The 20,621-nt window shown below is 54.7% G+C and overlaps 1 protein-coding gene and 1 long non-coding RNA gene across 2 annotated transcripts; one reads left to right on the forward strand and one right to left on the reverse strand.

Moving 5' to 3' along the window:
- Positions 1 to 6,131: 6,131 nt before the first annotated feature.
- LOC137775467 (uncharacterized) lies at positions 6,132 to 19,481 on the reverse strand. The gene is made up of 3 exons (XR_011076026.1): positions 19,237 to 19,481; positions 17,232 to 17,421; positions 6,132 to 6,618 (listed from the first exon to the last, which is right to left on the reverse strand). It is a non-coding gene; the product is annotated as an uncharacterized lncRNA (long non-coding RNA).
- HOXC12 (homeobox C12) lies at positions 8,210 to 9,852 on the forward strand. The gene is made up of 2 exons (XM_068561050.1): positions 8,210 to 8,819; positions 9,564 to 9,852. Exons 1-2 carry the CDS (start codon positions 8,210 to 8,212, stop codon positions 9,800 to 9,802), a joined length of 849 nt encoding a protein of 282 aa, XP_068417151.1. The 3' UTR covers positions 9,803 to 9,852.
- Positions 19,482 to 20,621: the final 1,140 nt, after the last annotated feature.

A 20,621-nucleotide genomic window follows, 5' to 3' on the forward strand; every position in this document is an offset into this window, starting at 1 on the left:
AAAAACCCACAAACCTGTTTTTAAAATAAAATCTTTTTTTTTTTTTTGCCTTGATTTTATTGCTCAGATTCCTTCTGAAACTCCTTCTATCCACTGGCTCTTGGGGTAGGCTCTGTTGCCCTGACTCAGCCAGAATGGGCAGGGGGAAGAGTAGAGAGAACACCCCCAGCTGGATAGATCCCAAATTTATATTCTGCTCCACTTAAGGTTTTTAAGTGAGTTATTCAGATTGTTGATACTATCTAGACAGGAGAAAACTCTTTCCCATCCTGATTCCCCAAATAGATGAGTATGCTGGGGAGAGAAGGATGTGATCAGCGACTGAAAAGGCCTGGGAGCAGGTGAGTGGGTTCACTTCAGTTAATAGTCAGAGCTCAGAGCTGGATCTCTGTGCTGAGAAAGTGGTGTCCCAGCTGGGAGCTGGATGCTGTGGTGGTGGCAGCATGGCGGCAGTGGGGCACTAATCTTAGGCTCCTGAGGCTCTACTGCCCCCAGAGGGTCCCAAATCCCTCCAGACAGTTTAGAGCTGGAGCTAGGAAGGGGTCCTCTCAGTCTGTCCTGCTGGGAGGCCGCTGCAAGCTCAGCATTCCCAAGCTGCTCCCTTTTCCTCCCCACCAGCCTATGCAAGAGGTCGGGCTGCTAGGGCCCCATGGGCCCCCAGTTCTCTAAGCCAATCTCACTTGTATTCTCCAGCATTCTCGGGAACCCCAGTCTTCCAGGCAATCAGGAGCCCTGTAGACTCTTCCACTAATTTGTTTTTCCTGCCGCGTCCGTCTGTGCCTATCTCCCTATCTGGCTGAGTTAATGAGGTCGTTAAGATGTCAGGTTAAGAGACTTTTAAAAAGCGATATAGCCTAAAACAATGTTATCTCAGATTAAATCTTTACTGCAGCAATTTTTATTTATATATAATATTTTTTCGCTCCTGAGACACAGAAAGACTGGAGGCATTGGGTTGGAAATCAGAGTTCTCTGATCTCACATTGCCTGATGGCTGAAGTTCTTAAAATTTTATTTAAATAAATGTTTCGGGGTGTGTGTGTGTGTCTCTCTCACACACACACACACACACACACACACAAACACACACACACACCCCGAATCTGAGAGACAAAGAGCCTGAGGAATTCACCCTCTGTGGAGACTCCGCTACTGATATGGCTGCCAGTACTGTTCTACTCCATTTCAACTCTGGGTTAACTACCAAAGAATCCCACGCTGGGCAGTACAGATCTAGGAGGGAATAGATGAATCTCCCAGGAATAATGTTCATTCTCAATTCCATCTCTCCTTTCTCTCCCCACTCACCACCTTAACCTCTCTCCAAAACCCCTGTGTCTCTCCTGAGGTGGGAAGAATTGAAAATTAAATGTGTGTGTTTGGTCAGAAAAAGGACCTGAGTAGACAAGAGACCTGGGGCTCTCTTGATACCCCCACCCCTCTTGACTTGGGGGTACATGGGGTAGTCCCATGACATAGCTGTAGAGTCAGTGGAAGCTGGAGACTCAGTGGGGAAAGAGAATTCTATAGTTCTCCGAGGCATCCTTCCACTTCTGCACACAAATCCACATGAGGGCAAATGAGCGAGTCTTCCCACATGGAGGGATCCGCCCTAAGGCCCCAGAAGGGGGCGATGGAAAAGAGAAGAAAGCTTGTGCAGGCTCACTGGGGTTGCACTGGGACACCAGTGACCCAGGCAAGCACTGCGGTCCCTCTGAGTCCCTGTGAGCCCCAGTGTGCCACAGGGTGTTTAAGATGTCTCCCATGCACTGGATCAAATATGCCTGGATCAATTTTGGAGATGCCTCTTCCATAAAAGTAAGCAAGTGTGAGAATGGAAACTCCTAGGTGAGACAGGTATTGTGTGAGTATGTGTTCTGGGGAGACACACACTTCCCAGAGTTGGGAAAAAGTATGATTCTTTCCCTGATTGTGTTGGTTCCTTACCTTTCCTTCCTCTCAGAGTTGGCATTCTCATTGGGGAACTCTGTGAGACATTCCTGTGAAGGTGTGTGTGTATGTGTGTTTGTGTGTATGTGTGTGTGTAGAGCCTCTAGTAGCCAGTGCAGAATTTCCTCAGCCTTTTCTGCCTGTGTGTGTGCACGTGTAGCAATGTTGTCAGTCGGCACTGATCTCAGGGTGTAGAGCGTGTTTTTTTTTTCTTTATGCAAATCTATAAAAAGCCTTTCTTTCCAAGGCCAGTCTCCTAGTGTCTGTGTGAGAGTGAAGACGCAATAAATACGCGGGTGCAGGGGGATAGAAAATGTCTGAAGGATTGTGAGTATAGAGGCATCCCCGGGAAATAGACAGCTCTTCTCTGGGACTGAGGTTCCTGCTATCTTTCTCATAATCCGATGGCATCCCCGCTCCTCGTGGCTCCCCGTGGCCAGGGCTGGGGGACCTGGGTGAGCTGGAGCCTCACGGGACTCTCCATCCGGAGGTCTCTCTACCAGGCTGCCAGGGAGGGCTCAGTTAGATCTTTTCCTGAGCTTGGGGAGAAAACCCCTTCCCCAACCACATCTTAGTCCTCAGACCTAGGGCCAGCAGAATGGGCCTTTCGGCCGGTAGTCAGTCCCACAGCCAGGAACCCACCTGAGGGAGCAAGGCCAGCAGTTCTCGGGAGATCCCTCCACGACTGTCTCCAGACCATCTGCTCCTGAGGCTTTTCGACAGGCGGCTCGGTCAGCAGGCCCGTGTGGGTATAAGGCGGGGGCAGCCCCTGGGACACTCTCCATCTCTCGGAGGATTGAAGCTGGGGACCCTGCAGCAGCCCCCTCTGTTCAGAAGAGAACTCCCCACCCTAGGATCCACCTGGGTCTGACTTGGATGGTGTCGGGAGCCCACTCCTCAAAAAACTCCAAGTGCCGGATCAGGCAGATGTGTATCTAGACCCGCGCTGGTGGAGGATTGAGGGGCCCTGGGGAGCCAGGGGCTTCTGGGAGGAGGAGGGGGCCAGAGCCTTTTCGCAACCAACCAGGCTCTTCCTCTTTTAGCCTTGACCGTGACTAGGTCTTTCTGACCTTGACATCACAGGGAGCACAGGGAAGGGGGGAGGGTGGAAAAGGCCTTGATCTTCCGGTGGCCAGAGAAGGGGAGGGCCACTCGCCCCCTTGACGCGTCATCCCCCTTCCCGCCAGAGCCCGCCGCCTCTGTTTACACACAGAGGTGTCGTCTCCAGTCTAGACAGGGGCGCTAATAACGCCCATAAAAGGCGGCCTCTCCAGAGATGCTCTGCAACTCGGCTCCCGCGCGCCTACCGCTGGCGGCAGCCTCCGCCTCCTCCGCCCCGCCCTCCTCAGATACCTCGGCTGGGCTTGCGGGCCGCCTTGGGAGGGGGGACCCAGAGGGTTTCTAGAGGCTGAGAACCCCCGCCCCGCACCCTTCTGAACCTCTTCCGTCTCCAAAGGTAAGTGGACCCCCGCTCTTCCAGCCCAGCCAGCCTCGGGGATAGCGCATCCTCCCACCCCCACCAGCCTCCCCGGGCCCGTTGCCCTTACCCCAATCCGCCCGTGCCCAGCGCCACACCCGCCCCCGCCCCGAACTGGAGGCTTGGATTTGGGTAGCAGTTGGGTAGCTGGGCAGATCAGACCCCAGGCAGAACTCAGCCCCTCCTCAGAGCTAGGCCTGGTCAGAGGCCATGGTCACAGAGAGCGGCTGGCTGTGGGGCAGAGGGCACTCTGGGTAGTTCTCACCCCATACTGAGTTTCGAGGTCCACGGAGACCAGGCCCTGGGCTCCCCATACTTTGCTGGTGACTGTAGGTGTGGCGTTTGTGGAGAAGGTGCTTTTTTTTTTTTTTTTTTTTAATAACTCCCCACACCTTTCCTGACACTCAGTAATTCACTAGGTGGAGGAGATCCTCTGCTGGCGAGGGGGAAAATGTCAGAACCCCGAAATTATTTAACTATTAGTGCGCCGAAAGGACAGTGAAAATGAGGGAAGATGGCTCACTTAGGGATGCTCAGGTGAGGGGTGGAGGGATGGTCTCCCAGATATTCCTGCCTGGGACCACCCCCATCCCTTCCGCATTTCCTGAGTGGCAATCGGGCTGGTATCTTGTGGTGGGAGGGGGCCAAGTGGAGCCACTGAATGTTTGGAGGAGGTTAGGACGCTGCTGACCCCAGGCTGCTTGTGTGAGCCTGAAAGCCTGACTGGGCCCCTCACCCAAGGTCCCTCTCACACCCCGCTCCTCCAGGCTGCAGAGCCCTGGAAGGCAGCACAGGGGAAGGGGCCTCCTAATTTTCTCCTTAAGTCCTAGGCGCCCGTAAGGGGGCCTGGGAGCCAGGTGGGCTCGGACCCCTGGATGAGCTGGTGAAGCGAAGAAAGAGGAGTCTGAGCCCCCCTACCTCCACCCGTCAGCCTTGGCTGAACCCGACAAAATCCTGCCCCAAGCCTAAAATGCCCTAAAGGGGCGACATAGCGAGCCGAGGGATCGGGCTGGGTCCCAGACCTTCCCCACCCGCCGCTTTTCATCTCCCCGCTCCCGCCCAGCCCAGCTCCTGCTCACCTCCCTTCAGAGACCCAGACCCTGCCTCATGTGCATACGCGGCAGAACCGTTTTGTGCAAACTAGGCAGTGACCTTGAACTGGGCCGCCTTGTCCTCTCGACTGATCCGGGAGAAGGCAGCACCGCGCGGTACAATTTCGACCTCGGTTTGTCTGGGGAGCCCGAACCCTGCGGCTCACAGCCACTCCGCGGTGGCCTAAGCCTCCCGCAGCTGCTCTGCCCCTGCCACCAGAGCCGGCGTAGATTTTATAATAACTCCTTTCACCTGGCTCGGCGGTGGTGGGGACTCGAGGACCAGCGCAGAGCCCGCGAAGATGCAGGAGGGACAGAGGCTTAAACAGAGTCGGTGCGGGAGAGGCGGCGACGCATCCAGCTGGTGGATGCGAGGAAGCAAGAGGGCTGCCGCGGGTCTTCAAGGAAAGCCTTGGACCACATCCTGGCCTTCAGTTTTAGTTAACCCCTGAGTTAATGAGCGGGGCATGGTTGAGCCAGGCCAGCTGCAGCAGGAACCTGTGGTCCAGGGGCCAGCAGGCAGTCCACCTCTTCTAATCTCGTAATTTGATGAATGTGCGGAAGAGTGGGCGCGGAGATCGCTCCGCGGGTCCAGAGCCTTGCCAGGCCATTACAGTTTTCCATGTGAGCTGCGAAGTGCCGGCGGATTAAACCCAGCTAGAAGCCGCTGCCCAGCGCCTTGGGCTGCTGCGAGTCCTAAGCATTCTCCTCACCAAGTCCCCCGTCGGCTCCTGGAGAGCAGCTCTCGCCGAGGCTGGATTTAGATCTGAAGCTTTGCACCCGAGCCTCCCGCCGGTCCCGGGGACCCAGGCTGGGAGCGGAGCTCTGCAGCCTGTTAGTCCGAGTAGGGTTAAGAAAGGGGCGCCTGAGCTGCGTGTGCGGCGGGGAGCCTTAAAGGCACACAGAACCGCGGTGGTGCACGAGGAGGCTGGGCGCCTAGATTGCCTGGGTCCTCGCCGGGGTCCTGATAACCCCTAGGTTCCTAGTGAGCCTCGAGTAGCAGGGCACTGGGGATGTGAATTTTGCTGATGGTCCTCGGCAGCTCTCCCCTAGAGGAATCAGGTCGGCTGCACGGAAGGAAGAGGGGGAAGGAAGAGGGGTTTGTGCGTGTGCCAGTGCCCAGGGTCCGAAACCTGGGGGAAATGGTCTTTTTTGATGGGGCCAAATCGGACTGGGAGAAACTGCGTGTCTGGAAGAAGGAAGTCCTCACTCCATCTTCATTTCCCCGGCATTGCATCTGCCGCCCTGCGGCCGCCGCTCTGCGTGCTCAGCGGCCTGGCCGGGAGGGCAGCGAGCACAGCTCCGGGCCTGAGATTTTCGAGCTGGCGAGGGATGCGAAGAGGCTAAGACCTTCCTCCTGGCGTCCCCCTTCTAGGAGATTGGAGTCATCTGGGAGGGAAAAAGAGAATGGGGAGAAACCTCCACCGCACAAGGACTAGTGATTATCTCGCAAAGCTCAACTCGGCCTCCCCCACACCAACAATAGCGGCTGAGCGCGAGGCCTGGAGGCCTGGAGACCTCGCCGCCGGCACAATGTTCTGATTGAAAACAGCAACGATATTAAAGTCACACCCTGTTTATCTTTATGACCAAAAATAACCCCCAAATAAATTTTTTTTAATTAAATATTCAGTAGCGCTCATTAATGCATCTTGAAAAGAGGGCATAAATAAGATGTTGGAGATGCTGTGACGTGCATTTTGCAGCCGAAGGATGCTCCTCTGTGCAGCCGCGCAGCCCCTTAATCAATTAGGCACGAAAAAGGCCAATTCAGGCTGTCTGTCTCCTGCCCGCTCCTCGGCGCCCCGGCTCTCGTGGTTCTGACCGAAGGTGACTGCGCGGGGCTGGCATCCCACCGCTTGGCTTCGGTTCTGGCAAGTGGGCCCGGCGCGGGGCGGGCTCCTGGGGGGGGGCGGGAGGGACCTTGGCCGGCCAGGGCAGGGAAGGGGAAGCAGGGCGAGGGGCGGGTGCTGAGCTGCGAGCTGTGCCGGGCAGGGCGACGCCCGCGCGGACACATTTCTGTCCCAGCTTTGGTTTGGGATATGAAATCGCCCGGGGAGCTGTGGAATTCGAAGAATCTGCGTTTCTCTCTGCCATGTCCTGCAGAAGAGAGAAAAAGAGGGAGATGAGAATCTTCTGCTTCGGTCTGCTTTTGTAGCTTCCGCTCATTCTCAGATATTTAACTTTCACCCACATGGGTTTCTTTCTCCCATATTCTCTCAGACTCACGTCTCTCTAATTTTCTCTAAATCTTCTGGTGTTCTCTCATATTTAGACTTTTGCTGAACTATTGATCTCACCTGGTATTACTTAAAGCCACACTTTTGCTAGGAGCCCGAAGTAATCACATAGAAATCTGAGTATTTTGTCTACTAGACCCCAATAGAATACACCTAGTTTTGAAGGGTTTGTTTCCTTTTTCATTTTAATCTGTTTGGCTGTGTCTGTGGACTTGGTTGAGATCGGATTGTGGTTTCCAGATGTCGATTAATTTCGCCTGTGGCCAGCGTTGGGTTCTCAGCCTTCTGCGGAAGGAGCTGCTGAGGTTAGCACCATAAAAATAATTTTAACCCCCCAACAAGATAATTCTCTGGCATTCTTTCCCTTACTCCCAGCACACCTATTGGGCTGGGCACTGTTATCTGATGGTCCCAGTGGTATGCTAGGCTGGTTCTGGGGTGTGAGTGTCTCCTCCACAGTGGGAATCAGTAGCCTCTTGGGCCAGCCAAGCCCTGCTGGGAGCCCAGAGCCTCTTGCTGCAAAGTCTCCAAGAGACCCCCCCCGCAGAAGCCCCCCTGACCCACAGAAGTCATGGGGAAGAGTAGTTCAGCCCCCAGATTTTCAGGAGCAGGCAGGCAAGTCCTCATGGAGCTGGGCGCTTCCTTTTTCTGCTGCTTCTGCCTCTCTTCTGCATCCATCCTCTGACGGTGAGTGAAGGTGTGTGGCTGGGTGGCTCCCAGCTGGAGAATGGGGAAGACTCAGCGTTAGTAACCCTCCCTGAGCCCTTCCTGGAGGAGAGGACCCCAGGTGTCTCCCTAAATTCCTGGGGAGAAAGAGCTGAGGAAAAGGAGCGCAGCAGCGGCAGGGCTGGGAGAGACAGCGGCAGGGAAACCTGTCTTTACCCCCACTTCGCCTCTACTGTAAATAAACCCCGAGCCAAAGGGCTCATCCGTCTCCTTAAACAGCCAGTAAACTTTATATGACACAATATCTAATAGTAATTTATTGGGGAGATATTGTAAATTCCAACGGTTTTAGTTAATAAAGGAGCTAATTAAAGAGGGACGGGCTGTGCTTGGCCAGCTGTTGGTGAGAAGATAATATATCTCGGGGGGGGGGGGGGGTGCAGGGTGCAGAAGCGTGTATGTGCGGGTATTTTTGGTGTGGCTTTTTTCCTCTTGCCCCGTGTCGGGCGATTGCCTCGATCTCTGCGTTAGGTTTTATATGATTTTTTAAAAACCAGAAGCCAGCGAATAAATCTGCCCCCGCGGTTCGTTCCCTCCGCCCCCCCCCCCATTGGGGAAGGGGGAAGTTGGAGTTGGTGCGGGGTGGGGGGATTCTCTGTCCCCACCCATCCCCCTGGCGGCGGCGCCCACGTGAGCTGGACGGCCAATGGGTGGCCGGTGCAGGTTTAACTATGTTTAATGTCAGATAGCAATAAAGTAGAAGCTGCCGGTCGGGCCCCGCGGAAATGGGCGAGCATAATCTCCTGAATCCCGGGTTTGTGGGGCCGCTGGTGAACATCCACACGGGAGATACCTTCTACTTCCCCAACTTCCGCGCGTCCGGGGCGCAGCTGCCCGGGCTGCCTTCGCTGTCCTACCCGCGCCGCGACAACGTGTGCTCGCTGCCCTGGCCGTCGGCGGAGCCGTGCAATGGCTACCCGCAGCCCTATCTCGGCAGCCCGGTGTCGCTCAACCCGCCGTTCGGCCGCACGTGCGAGCTGGCGCGCGTGGAGGACAGCAAGGGTTATTACCGCGAGCCGTGCGCCGAGGGCGGCGGCGGGGGCCTGAAGCGTGAGGAGCGCGGGCGCGACCCCGGCCCAGGAGTCGGGCCCGGGGCAGCGCTGCTGCAGCTGGAGCCGTCGGGGCCGCCTGCGCTCGGTTTCAAGTACGACTACGCGGCGGGCGGCGGCGGTGGCGACGGTGGCGCGGGACCCCCGCACGACCCGCCCTCGTGCCAGTCGCTGGAATCCGACTCCAGTTCGTCCCTGCTTAACGAGGGCAACAAGGGCGCCGGCGCGGGCGACCCCGGCAGCTTGGTATCGCCTTTAAACCCCGGCGGCGGCCTCGCGGCCAGCGGTAAGGACCCCGGCCCATTCGCGAGGCTACTCTGGACGGGACGTCTGACCCGGGGGGCGGGCAGTGTAGGACTGAGCTAGGGCTTCCTGGGGTGACAGACTGTGTGGTGAGGAAGCGCTTCTTTTAAAAAAAGGAGTTGGGGGGGAAAGCCCTATAAACATGTAAATATCCCCGCAAAAGAACTAGAGATTCCCTTTTTCCTCAGCCTGCAGCTGGAGGGGGCAGGGAGCTCCGGAGAAAGGGGATTCTGACAGACTTCCCCAGGCCTGGGGGGGGTGGGGACCCAGAGCCTGGTCCCCGCCCTCCCAGGGCCTCTCTTTCCACCTTCCCACAGGCCCCCATTACCTACTTTTTTTTTTTTTTTTAAGAAAGACCAGTGGTTGACTCTTGTCACTCGCTCATGTCTGTTCTAACTAATCAGGACCCCATCCTGGAGGATGTGAGAGGAAGGGGCCAGGATATCCTGGAGAAGAAGAGGTTTGGGGAGAAGTGAGAGGATAGGAATTTAGAAGGTTCTGGGATACTGCAGTGAGAAGTAGGGGAGGCAAGGAGAAAGAGTGAAAGGGGAAAAAGAGATTGATGAAGGCAGAGGAGTTGTAGGGATGGGAGTCTTCCTAAGAGAGGAGAGGAAGAGCCTGGGGTCGGGTGTTAGGCCGAGGTGAAAGGGGCTGGGGAAGGACCGACGGTACTGGGCTTGTCACCTCTTGGTCCCCTGGCCAACCCTGCTGGTTCGTCTCCACCCAGGCGCGCCCTGGTACCCGATCCACAGCCGCTCACGGAAGAAGCGCAAACCCTATTCGAAGTTGCAGCTGGCGGAGCTGGAGGGCGAGTTCCTGGTGAACGAGTTCATCACAAGGCAGCGCCGGAGGGAACTCTCAGACCGCTTGAATCTTAGTGACCAGCAGGTCAAGATCTGGTTTCAGAACCGCAGAATGAAAAAGAAAAGACTTCTGTTGAGGGAGCAAGCTCTCTCCTTCTTTTAGGGGGCAAGACACGGGCACCAGCCCCAGACTGAGCCTGTCTCTGGCAGAGAGCAAGAGGGGGCACTGCCTGGGACACAGTCCCCGCTTAGAACGCCAGGAGTCTCTGGCAGGTCCTCCTGGGACGTCCTCTTGTCTGTTTTGTTCGTGGTTCCCTCCCACACACCCCCAGCAGACCCTGCCAGGTCCCAGAGAGAAGGGAAGAACCCAGCCAGGGAGAGAGGAAGCCCACAGCTGCAGGCAGGGGGTAGGGGCAGGGAAGGCTGAGGCGCTGGGGAGGGGCTAGTCTGACGTGGGACTGGGGCGTTGGGCCTCCGTCTGAAGATCTGGAGGAAAGGTGACTCAGGCGTCCCCTCCCACCACTTTCCTTCCGTGGTCTTAGGTCTGTCTGCCTGCAGGAGTAGGCGAGGGTGGGGACAGTGGGACCAAGGCTCTCAGAACTTGCAGTTATTGGGGTTAGGAGAGGCTGAGAGGAGGGAGCAAGAGTGGAGGATGGGCAGAGAGCAGGGAAGGGGTCAGGGTAGCTCTGGGAGGGCAGAAGGAAGTGGGGGAACCTAGGAGGAAGTGTGGTTTGGGAGAACAGAATGATCAGCAATGTCCAAGTCCGCTGGGGTCTGGGTCCTCCAGGCCTGGCTGCAGAGCAGGCCGAGGCATAAGCATTTGGCAGACTCGGCTGTGGACAAGGTGATGATCAGGCTTTTGTCCCCTCTAGGGCAGGCTACCCGAACCGTCTCCTGGTCCCCAGCCCTCTCCCGAGCCCCCTGCGCCCATTCGCTCACAGGTGTGCTGCCATCCACTCTTCCTGCCGCTGAGGCGGCTGCGGACCGGAAGCCGCAAGCGGGGAATTGAGAGCTGAGCGGACGCAGCCTCAGGTTCAGTAGCCACCCCAGGGACCCCCACCTGGCCCTCCGGGAAGCCCAGGAAGCTGTAAAAGGAGCTGCGAAGCGCGGCATTGATTGGCCGAGAGAGTTTCTGGCAGCCGCTGCAGATTCTCCCTTCGCCGCTGGCGTTCACGGTCACGGCCGGCCGGAGGCTGGCCCGGCGTAATTTACGAGGCGGGAGGAGGATCCGCCCCTAAAAGGGGCTACCGGCCGCGGAGGCCCCCGCTCAGCCCGGGTTTCCCAGGCTGGTGACAATGAAGGAGGGGGCGCTGCAGCCCCCCACCCAACTCCTTTCTCTCTTTTACCCACCCCTACTCCACCTGCTCCCCAACGGCGCCCTTTGTCTCAGGATCCGCTGTCTCCGCCCCCAGGCCAGGGAACCGCAGATTAGGAGGACCAGAGCAGAGGGAAGGGCACATCCCAAAAACCCATTGGAGGCCAGAAAGTGGCTTCTCCAGCCGAGGGCCTTTTATTCATAGCCCCCTTCAGGCCTCAGCCCCAGCCCAGTAGATCCCAGGCTGGCTTCCGAAAGAGAAGCTGTGAAGGAGCCCCCCTGCCTTCTTGCACTCTGTTTTTATTCCCCTTGGTGAGAGTCCCCCAACCTCCCATCTGCTGACCCACCCTTGCCAGGAGCAAGAGGGCGAGAAGCAGGGGAATGATGGGAGTTAAGCCCAGCCTGGACAGTGTGAAACTGGCCTGCCAGCTTGGAGTTCTTCCCACCTGGGGAGAGTCTCTCCTTCCACACCCTGGAAAGGCAATCCACTCTCCCACCAGCTTCAAGTCCCTGTGAAAGATTGTGCAGAGGCATGGGCAAACATATAGGCACAGCAGCCCAGTACAGCACTCGGCCCACACCACTCTCCTGACTCTACTTGCAAACAGGCAGCCTCATATCCCCAAATACAGCCCTGCAGAGTAGCCGTACAATCACATACCCTCATCCCCCACTGGGCACCTGACACACTTCCCCACCCACATTAACCTATGTACAAGTTTGCAGAAATCACCACCATTCCAGCTGTCTGCACACTCCCCTGTGGGCTGGCGCTGGGTATGAGGCACTCCCCTCTTTGCCTGGTCACCCATGTACCCCTTCATACAGCCCTGACCTCTTGGTCTCTGGGGTGCTGGATTTGAGTTTCACCACTCCAGCCTGACCCTCCCAGCTTAATAAAGGAGACCAAAACACGCCAAAAGGGGTGGGGCGACAAAGATATGCAATATTCTCTTCCTGTCGCTTTAAACTTGATTTCCATGAGCTTCTCTGTCAATCTGTGTCCTGTTCTCTGTGTCTGTTGCTAGTACCTAGTGTGATCCCTATGGGTAGATGCCCTCCTTTCCTCCCTCCCCGGCTCTCTGTAGTGTGCCCTCCTATGCAAACGTCTGTCTCTAGCACGTTTTCCCTTTATATAGTCCTTGTACAGAGTTGCTTCATCATATTAATATTAATAATAATAATTAAAACATGATGGTATGATGATGTGATTTTTTTGAGAGAAAAATTTTAAACTGGCTCCATACACATGGTCTCCTATGCCCAGAAAGAATGGGATCCCCAACCTCCTAGCTGTTCCCCAACTTTATTTTTTCCAGCCCAGGTGAATAATAAAAATAATAAACGTATAATAATAAAGGAAGAGCGGTTGCAGGGGCAACAAAAATATACAAGCAACCAAGATCTGTTGATGAGCTACCATCTCTAGTCCCAAGCAATTACTAGCAGAGAGAAAATTGGGGGATGGTAGATTAGGGGGGAGGAGAGGGATATCTGAGGAGTCGTGGGGTTGTAAAAATAATGTGGACAGCCCGGAGGAGGCTGAAACTACCTTCAGGACCACAAAAAGGAAGTCTGAGCTGCAAGATCTCCAAGAAGTGAAGCCAGGGTAGGGGCAAGAGCTGGTTGGAGCTGGGATGGTGAGAGTGCCACGGGGTAGGGGCAGGGGTTGGTGGGACCACACTTCACCCTGATGGTTCTAACCCTGTGGCTTCACTCTGAGAGCACATTTTGTGCACTGCAAGATGACTGGAGAAGGTACTAAAGACCCCTTGAAGCTGGTGAAATAGGCTCCGCCTCTGTCAGCTGAGGCCCCTCCAGGCCATGACAGAGAGAGGCCCAGGTCCAGGCCAGAGTCTAGTCCCAGCTGAGCCCATGAGTCCTCTGCACCTCCACCTCACTCCTTCCTTATGGATGGGATGCCCTCCCTCTGCCTCCACCCGTGAGCCTCTGATCCCCCAGTTTCCCTTTCTCACAGCCAGCCTCCAATCACGGAGTCTCCTCCAAATTCCCCCTCCACCCTCCTGGGCCTGCTCCAGAATAACAAGAGCCCCCCACAGAGCCCAGCCTCCCGAGCCACGCCTCCTGCCCTGAAATCTTTCTTTCTCTTTCTCCCCTCCTTTCTTTACTCCTGCAACTAGGAAAAGTAGCAGATTTAGACCAAATCCCATCCTCCCTTTGCCCCAGTCCCCTGCTGAGTGTGCATCTGAAGGATTCAGGCAGGAAGGAGATCTCAAGCTTTGGGAGTCCTCCTATAAAGGGCCCACAGAGTTCAGGGGAGGCTGGGGACTGGATAGCTTCTGGCAGCCTTGAGCTGGTGGTGTAGGGGAGGGACTGAGTGGCTGCCCTTGAGTCTGAATAAAGGTGGGGGGAGGTCTGAATCCCAGTGAATCCAGGCAAGAGACTACCCTCTCCTTAAGCCACATCTATACAGGAAGAGTTAACAGTGAAGGCATTTCTGGCTAAATAGGAAAGAGGGAATTTAGAGAGGTCAGGAATAACTGGCCTTTAATTTATTCCCTTGATTTATTCCCAGAGACACTGCAGATCTGAGAGAGAAGGTTCCTTGTTGGGTTTTGTCTATGCAGGCCCTGAGACTCAATAACTGGGGAAGCTGTCAGAGAAGGAAAAACACTATAACCTCCTCCCAATGGCTGAATAACAAGTCCTTGGGTCTCCTGGCCAAAGAGAAGGTCATGGCTGGAGCCACAACCCAAATACCCAGGACGTGGCTGAGCTCTGGATCTGGGCAAAGATTGCATCTATTTTGCAAGTATTTGGCTTAAGCCCTCGAACTACAATTTACTCCACTGATTTAAGACAAAGCACCCTGTGTCTCTAACTGGGTCTTGAGGAACAAGAAAAGGAGAGAGTTATCTGGATAATTCAGGTAGAAAAATAATTTCACTGTTGTGTATGTGTAAGCTTATGCCGTTCAAATGAGTTGTGTATTTGGCCCTGATTAGCACCCAGTTCTACTCCACTCTGAGCTGCGTAGACGCAGCTAGGGTATTTAAAGCCACTATCGAGAGGGCGGGAGATGGGCCCGGCAGCCCGGGTTCTGTGGATGCTAATGCAGCCGGAAACCGGGCGCGATTGATGGCTCAGACCCAGAGCAGAGCAGGGACCGCCGGCCCCGATCTTCGAAAAATCAAGCCCCCGGGACCTTGGGTCCCGGACCGGCCGGAGCTCCCGCCCATCCTCCCCGCCATTACCAGGAAAGTAGGAGCGTTTTTTAGGCCCCCGATCCGTGCGGGAAACGCACCCCGGAGCCCCCAACCCTCTCTGCGCGGCGGGCACAGGGAGGCGCCGAAGGTCCCGGTGTAATTCAGCGCGAGGTGGGCTGCAGGCCTGGGATCCCGCAGCCGCGTATAAGCCGAGCATTAGGCCCGAGCGGCCGCCCTTCGGTATCTGCCTCCGTCGTGACGGAGCTGCCGGTTTTCCGCGGAGAAGCGTGCGTCCCGGACGCCCAGCACCGCGGCAGCCGGGGGCCGAGCTCGCGATCGCCGCTCAGGGGAGGCCCCGAGACAAAGGCCCGCCGGTCGCTGGTGGCCGACGCGGGCGCCTGGCCGCTCGCTCCCCGCCCCGCGCCCGGAGCGCTCCGTGCCCCGGCCCGGCGGACAGGGTTCCGGGGCCTCAGTCCAGTTCCCCGCCCGCCTGGCCCGGCCTCGGCTCCGGTGTGCCCGGGGTCCCGGGGAGAGGAAACCCGGCGCGCCTCCCAGCCCCGGCCCCGCCGCCCGAACAGCGCCGGCAGCTCCGGTCGCTGCGCGAGGGCCGCCGGCTCCCGCGAAGGACCGGATGACCCCTGCTGGCCAGATCCGCGGAGGCCGCGAAGACCCGGACCCGCCCAGCCGCTCGGCCCTGAGCCCCAGCCCGGGGGCGGGCGGACGCTCCGTGGGTTTGTGGGTGACCTCGAAGAACAGCCCGAGTCCGAGGCGCTGCCGGGCTGCGGGAACCAGGCCTTTCTCCCAAGTGCCCTCCCTCTGCTGGGCACGCGGCGTCCCCACAGCGGCGGCCCGCCCTCCCGCCGGGTTCGTCACCGCCGGCGGCTCTGCCCCAGGCTCCGAAAGCCTGTGCCGCCCGAGAGAGCCTGGCACCGGAGCCGAGGAACTGGACTTGGATGAGACCAAACGCAGCGGACCTTTAGCCAGTGTGACCCAGCCGGTTGCCTGGGGGTGATTTCTCCTCTCTGAGCCGGAGCCGCTTCCTGGGGACTCCGAGATAAGCCTTCCGTTTGTCAGTTTCCCTGACCGGAGTGGAGAACTTCCTTCAAGGACCGGTCTGTGCGGAACTCACCGGCAGTTGTTGCTAGAAAAGCTCCCTGTGAAAGACGCATAGTCCACATTCGGAGCGTGGAAAAGATGTTCCACAAAATGCACGCTTGGCCATACTGCCGACATAACCGATATACTGAAACAGTCTAAAATGCACAGAGATCTATATTACATGTACATTCTGGGCATGGAAAATATATTTCTCTAGAAAATATACATATGGAGGCACTCTTTTCTATTGTATAGGAAAACAACCTCCTGGGAAAAGATTACATATAGCATGTATACCCATCACATGTAAAAATTCATTTACATAGATTAAACAGTACACTTGCACATATCCTGCGCAGGGAAGGTACAGTCCTACATCTATTTAGCTACATGGATGTAGGCATATAAAGGGCATATAAAATCTGTACATGGACAATGCATCCAGATATTAATATATCCACGTTAAAAAACTGCATGGAAAATATACATCATGTTATTATATATACACAAAGTGCCTATCAACCCAGTGTATGAAAAATATATTCTGTGAATTATGTTTGCATACATGGTGTATGTGTACCAAACACATTGAAGTACATACTTTGATTTCACATATTACTGTATTTATAATACACATTTCTCTGGCAATCTTAAAAGCAGTAGCAGGAGGAAGCTCAGGCATCGGCAATGACATTCTCTATCAGCTGAGCCTCTTTTCTGTCCTGTATTTCTATTATTTCTGTCTTTTACAAACCCCCTTCTGTGTCTACATGGATTATTTATATGAGTGGTCTTCTATCTCTATTTAACTGTTGCTTCTCTTGTCTGAGGTCAGGGTCTATATTTAGAGCCCTAGGTCCTGTTTGCGGCAGAGTCTGACTGCATAATCAGTCCTGTATGAAATTAGCATTGTATAATTACGTTACCCCTTCTGTCTCAGGATGTGTTCCTCTAGATCTAATATAAATATAGTTACTCTGAGCTGCCAGTTAGGAAAGGGGGAAAGAAGGCAGCCCAGCAACCAGGTGAAGTGTGCGACAGGCAGGCTCCGGCTGTGTGCTGGGCATGCAAGGGCTTCTTGAAAGCTAAGGTTTGTTTAACTTTTATAAAATTTACTTTAAAAGCTCAAGTCCAGGGAGCAGTATGAAGTAAAGGCTGGACCTTGTCTTCTATGCTCCTCTCAAATCTGAGAGCAGCCCCACTCCGTCCCAGACGACCGGGAAGAGGACTCCGGCCTGCCCTACTCCTCGACTCCAGTTCCCATCCTTAACCTTGGCCGGGTCTACACAAGCAACTGGGAAAGGTTATCCAATAACCCAAGTTTTTCTCAACAAAACCCATTCCCAACGCCTTTTCAGAGGCAGTCATAACTTAAAGTATTTTCTGGAGCTGAGCTAACTCCGATCTGGCCCCCTAAAAATGAGTCCCACTTGGGTCTCTCTTTAGCAGCTAAAAATCCTGGGCTACATGACACAGGCCTATGGAAAAATTCTTTGAGAGACAATACACTCACACCCAACAGAGATATTGTTTATGAGTCGATAGGTTCCATGTAGATGCGGCCATACTTTACTGTCCAAAGAAATCAATTAATTAGTGCCTCACCAGTCCCCCCCCCCACCGCCCCCACCGGCCGCTGCTTGGCTGAGCTCGAGCGGCAGAGATAGATGTGCGTGGCCAGCTCGCTGGTCTTGTTAACAAGCCTCGTCATAAAGATGGAATGATAAGGAGAGCAAGGAAGCCCTGGTGGCCGCGAGGGGGGGCTTCAATGGCCCAGCCCAACGGGCTGTGGGACGGCGGCGGCAAATCGGAACCAGAGCGAGCCCAGTGCAGCTCCTGCTCCAGCACCAGCACCGAGGATCACCAAGGATCTGGTGTATCCAGTGTTCTCCCCTTCTGGGGTGGTCACGCTGTGACTCGAATAATTCCCTCTCCCCTCCCCTTTCCTGAGTTGTCCCTTTTCTTCATGGAGCCCCGAATTAAAAAAAAAAATTTAATAAAAATACATAAACCTCTGTCCATGAGTGCCTGTCTTGCCCTCTGCCACGTTTGTTCCGGAACCTGCCGCCTCCTTCTTTCCCTGCATTTCTCCGCGTGGTTCCTTTTCATCTCCATCTGGCGCTCTCTTCCCTCCTTTGGCTCTCTCTCTGGCTTCATGGTTGCTTTTTCTACCAGGTTGGTACTGGCTCAGGCCCCAATGAGCTTGTAAAAATAATACAAATACCCCCTGGTTATCTCTCGGCAGAGTAAACACATCCAGATAAGCCCAATGGAAAACAAAAAAACAAATAACAACAACGAAACACTCCCCCCCCAAAAAACCCTTGGATATAATCGCTGGTTTGGGTTGCAGCACTTAATTCTGTTTATTCTCACCAATGTGCATACTTAACAGAGAGATATTGATATTAAAAGGCAGGGGGGAATTAATTTTACTTTTATAGTCATCTATTAAGAGCAGAGGATGATCTGGGTCTCCTTTAAAGGGACCGGAAAAAGGGAGGAGGGAGAGAGAGAGAGAAAGGGAGGGGGAAGGGAGAAATATGACTGAAAGGGAACAAAGATCTTTGCCTGAAGAAACAATGTAACACTAGACAGAACTATAAAGTATGGGAATGTAAGAACACAGGACTCTCTCAGCTTCCCCCATTTGGAATCCTGTCCCGTGCACTTCCTGCTGAAATCTCAACCCTGACTACACAGCAATATTCAAGGAAGAATTCATGCAATTATCTGGATAATTGTAGGGGGAGAGAGAAAGAATTTCCCTTTGATTGTCTGATCCTCTCTGGTGTCTGTGCAAAGGAGGAGGAGAAGTGAGATGTAAGGGGGAAAAGGAAGTGGTAGGGTCTCCCAATATGACCCTATCCCCTACAAGATGGCTACTCCTAAATCAAGGAGGTCCTAGGCAGGCTTACAGATTCTGGAACATACTCAAGAATGGACACAGATTCACTTTCATTTTCCAGGATATTTGCTTGGCTTTACATTGTCTGCATAGATCTGCCTCATCCAGTATTGTAATTATCACAAGTAAGTGAATAATAGATAATTATAGGGGTGTCCATAATATCATTTATTTTATAGCCACACAAGATATGATTAGAGTTAATGTCGGAGGCTTTGTTGGAGCCTGGGAGGCAACAAGAGGCAAAGCAGAGAGGCCTGCATAATCTGACTGTTTCCTATTTTCATGTGTGTGGGAATCTCCAGAAATCCCTAATTCTCTAAATTCCTGCCCCAAATGTCTTAAGTGAAATCTCTAGGATTTTAGGGGCTGGAAGCTGAGAGAAGGGCAAACAACAATTTGGTCCTAAGTCTCCCCCTTAGTCTCAAGAGCAGTGGTCTCTGCTCTCCCCATACCGCCACAAACAAGGGCTGCGTCCTCCATTCAAGACCACTAGGGTCACAGAGACTTGGCGGGTGAGGCCAGTGAGAGGAAGACAGAGTCTTACCAAAACCAAATTCACTGCCATCCTCAAGTGGGCACTGGGCCCAGAGTGAAGCCCCTATAACCCCAAATTGGCCTTCTTTCCTGGACCCTCTTCCCCAGGGATACCTGGATGGGGGCAGAGGTCAGGCTAGGGCTGTGAAGGTCACTTGGGGTGGGGATGGGAGAGTATTGAAAATATTTATTCTTGTTTCCGGGATTCAAAAGATCAGGAGAGAGAGAGAGAGAGAGATTGCAATAGAGAGCCGGGCAAGAGAGAATCAAGGGAAACCATGAAACCAGCAGCCAAGAATAAAAGGAATGAGTGAAGGGAAAGGGGCAGGAAGAAGAAAAGCAGGAGAAAAAGAGAAGGAAGGGAATAAAAAAGAAAAGGTAGGAAAAAGGGAAGAAAAGGACAAAAGAGAAAAAGAGGAAGTGGAAAAAAAGGAAAGAAGAGAGAGATTTGACAGAGAAAAAGAAGTAGGGAGGCAGAGGCCAGGGTCGCCTGGGCTCTGCCTGGCTGCCTGCAGCGGTCTGGGTGGGCGGGGGGGCGCCCTGACAAAGTGAAGGTCAAGTTAGCATCGTACCTTATAAGGAAGGCGTCAGTCCTCCATTTCAGCCTTCCTTTCTGCCAGGACGTGGCCGTGGCATTTCTGGTCTTGCAAACACTGGACTCTTTCGGGCCTTAAAAAAAAAAAAATAAAGACCCCCCTCCTTCCTTTATTGGGGGTGAGCTCGGCCGGCTGGGGGAAGCAGTGGACAGAGAAGTCAACTAATGAAGACTCCGGGAAACTTTTCTCTCCTTTTCTCTCTCTCTGGCTCCGCTCCCGCCAGCTGGGGCCCCCTCCCTCCCTCTCTCCCTCCCTCCCACTCCCTCCCTCCTCTCCCCACCCCAATGCCTCTTTTTCTCTCCGTATCTCTCCGTCTTCCGTATCTCTCGCCACCGTCTGTAACTCTGGGCTCCATCTCTCCACTCCCCCCCTTCCCATACGCAGACTTCTAAATCCATTCCATTCCACCGCGAAGCGGAGCAGGACGTAAGAATTGGAGAGAAAATTAGCCGTCACAAAGAAAAAAAATGTTCATTTACAACTTAGATGTCTGACTATTAAGATTTTCTTCGAAAACAAGGCGGTACACTCGGTAAGGAGGAGGGGAAGTGAGGCAGCAGGAGTGGGGAGGGCTGATGAGGCAGGAGCCTTGGGTTTATTTATTTCTCATATCCAGAGGCGGAAAGAATGGGGGAAGAAGCGGCAAAGCGAGAGAGAAGCTGTTGAACCCGGCAACTAGCAAAGTAGGAGGCTGCAGCCGAGGGACGGGGAGCGAAGCGCGCCGTGCTAGGACCCTGTAACGCGGCTGCGATCCCCTAGCGTTGAGCCGGCTCAGCCTAGGCCTTGGGTGCGGAGAGACAAGTATATTAGATATCTGTTGGTCTGAGAAGTGGGGGAAAGGCAGGGATGGAGGGAGGCAGGGAGAGAGGCGGAGTAAGGCGACGCCGCAGCCTGCCCGCTGGAGGGAAAGAGAGTTCTGGAGTGGAGGCGGCGGCGGGCTGGGCTGCGGGAAGCGGGCAGCGGGCAGCGGGCAGCTGGCGGCCTCAGGCGAAGGAAGGCAGCCGAAGAAAGGAGCCTGAAGTGGAATCATTGGCCCTCTCCCTCCAGGGTACCAGGGTAGCACTACGGGAGAGAGAGGGAGAGAGAGGGAATGAATATGACGTGGAGGTGTCTGTGAAGGGCTCACCTCTTTCCAGGACCTCACAGCTTGTTTTCGCCTGCTCTGCGCTCACTCAGCCCTTTTTAGGCCTAATCATTGCTTTTGAAATGGGAATTCTAATGGCAAGGGAAGGGAGGGATGCACTGATGGGGGGCTTCTGGTTAAATCTGATGCCCTACAAACCCCTGCTGGTTGTCACCTACACCCTTCTCAACTGGAAAACCGGAGTCTGGAATCAGTCCCCTCTCACTTGACCTACCTG

The sequence above is a fragment of the Eschrichtius robustus genome, chromosome 13, assembly GCF_028021215.1.
Source record: "Eschrichtius robustus isolate mEscRob2 chromosome 13, mEscRob2.pri, whole genome shotgun sequence".
Classification (NCBI taxonomy): domain Eukaryota; kingdom Metazoa; phylum Chordata; class Mammalia; order Artiodactyla; family Eschrichtiidae; genus Eschrichtius; species Eschrichtius robustus.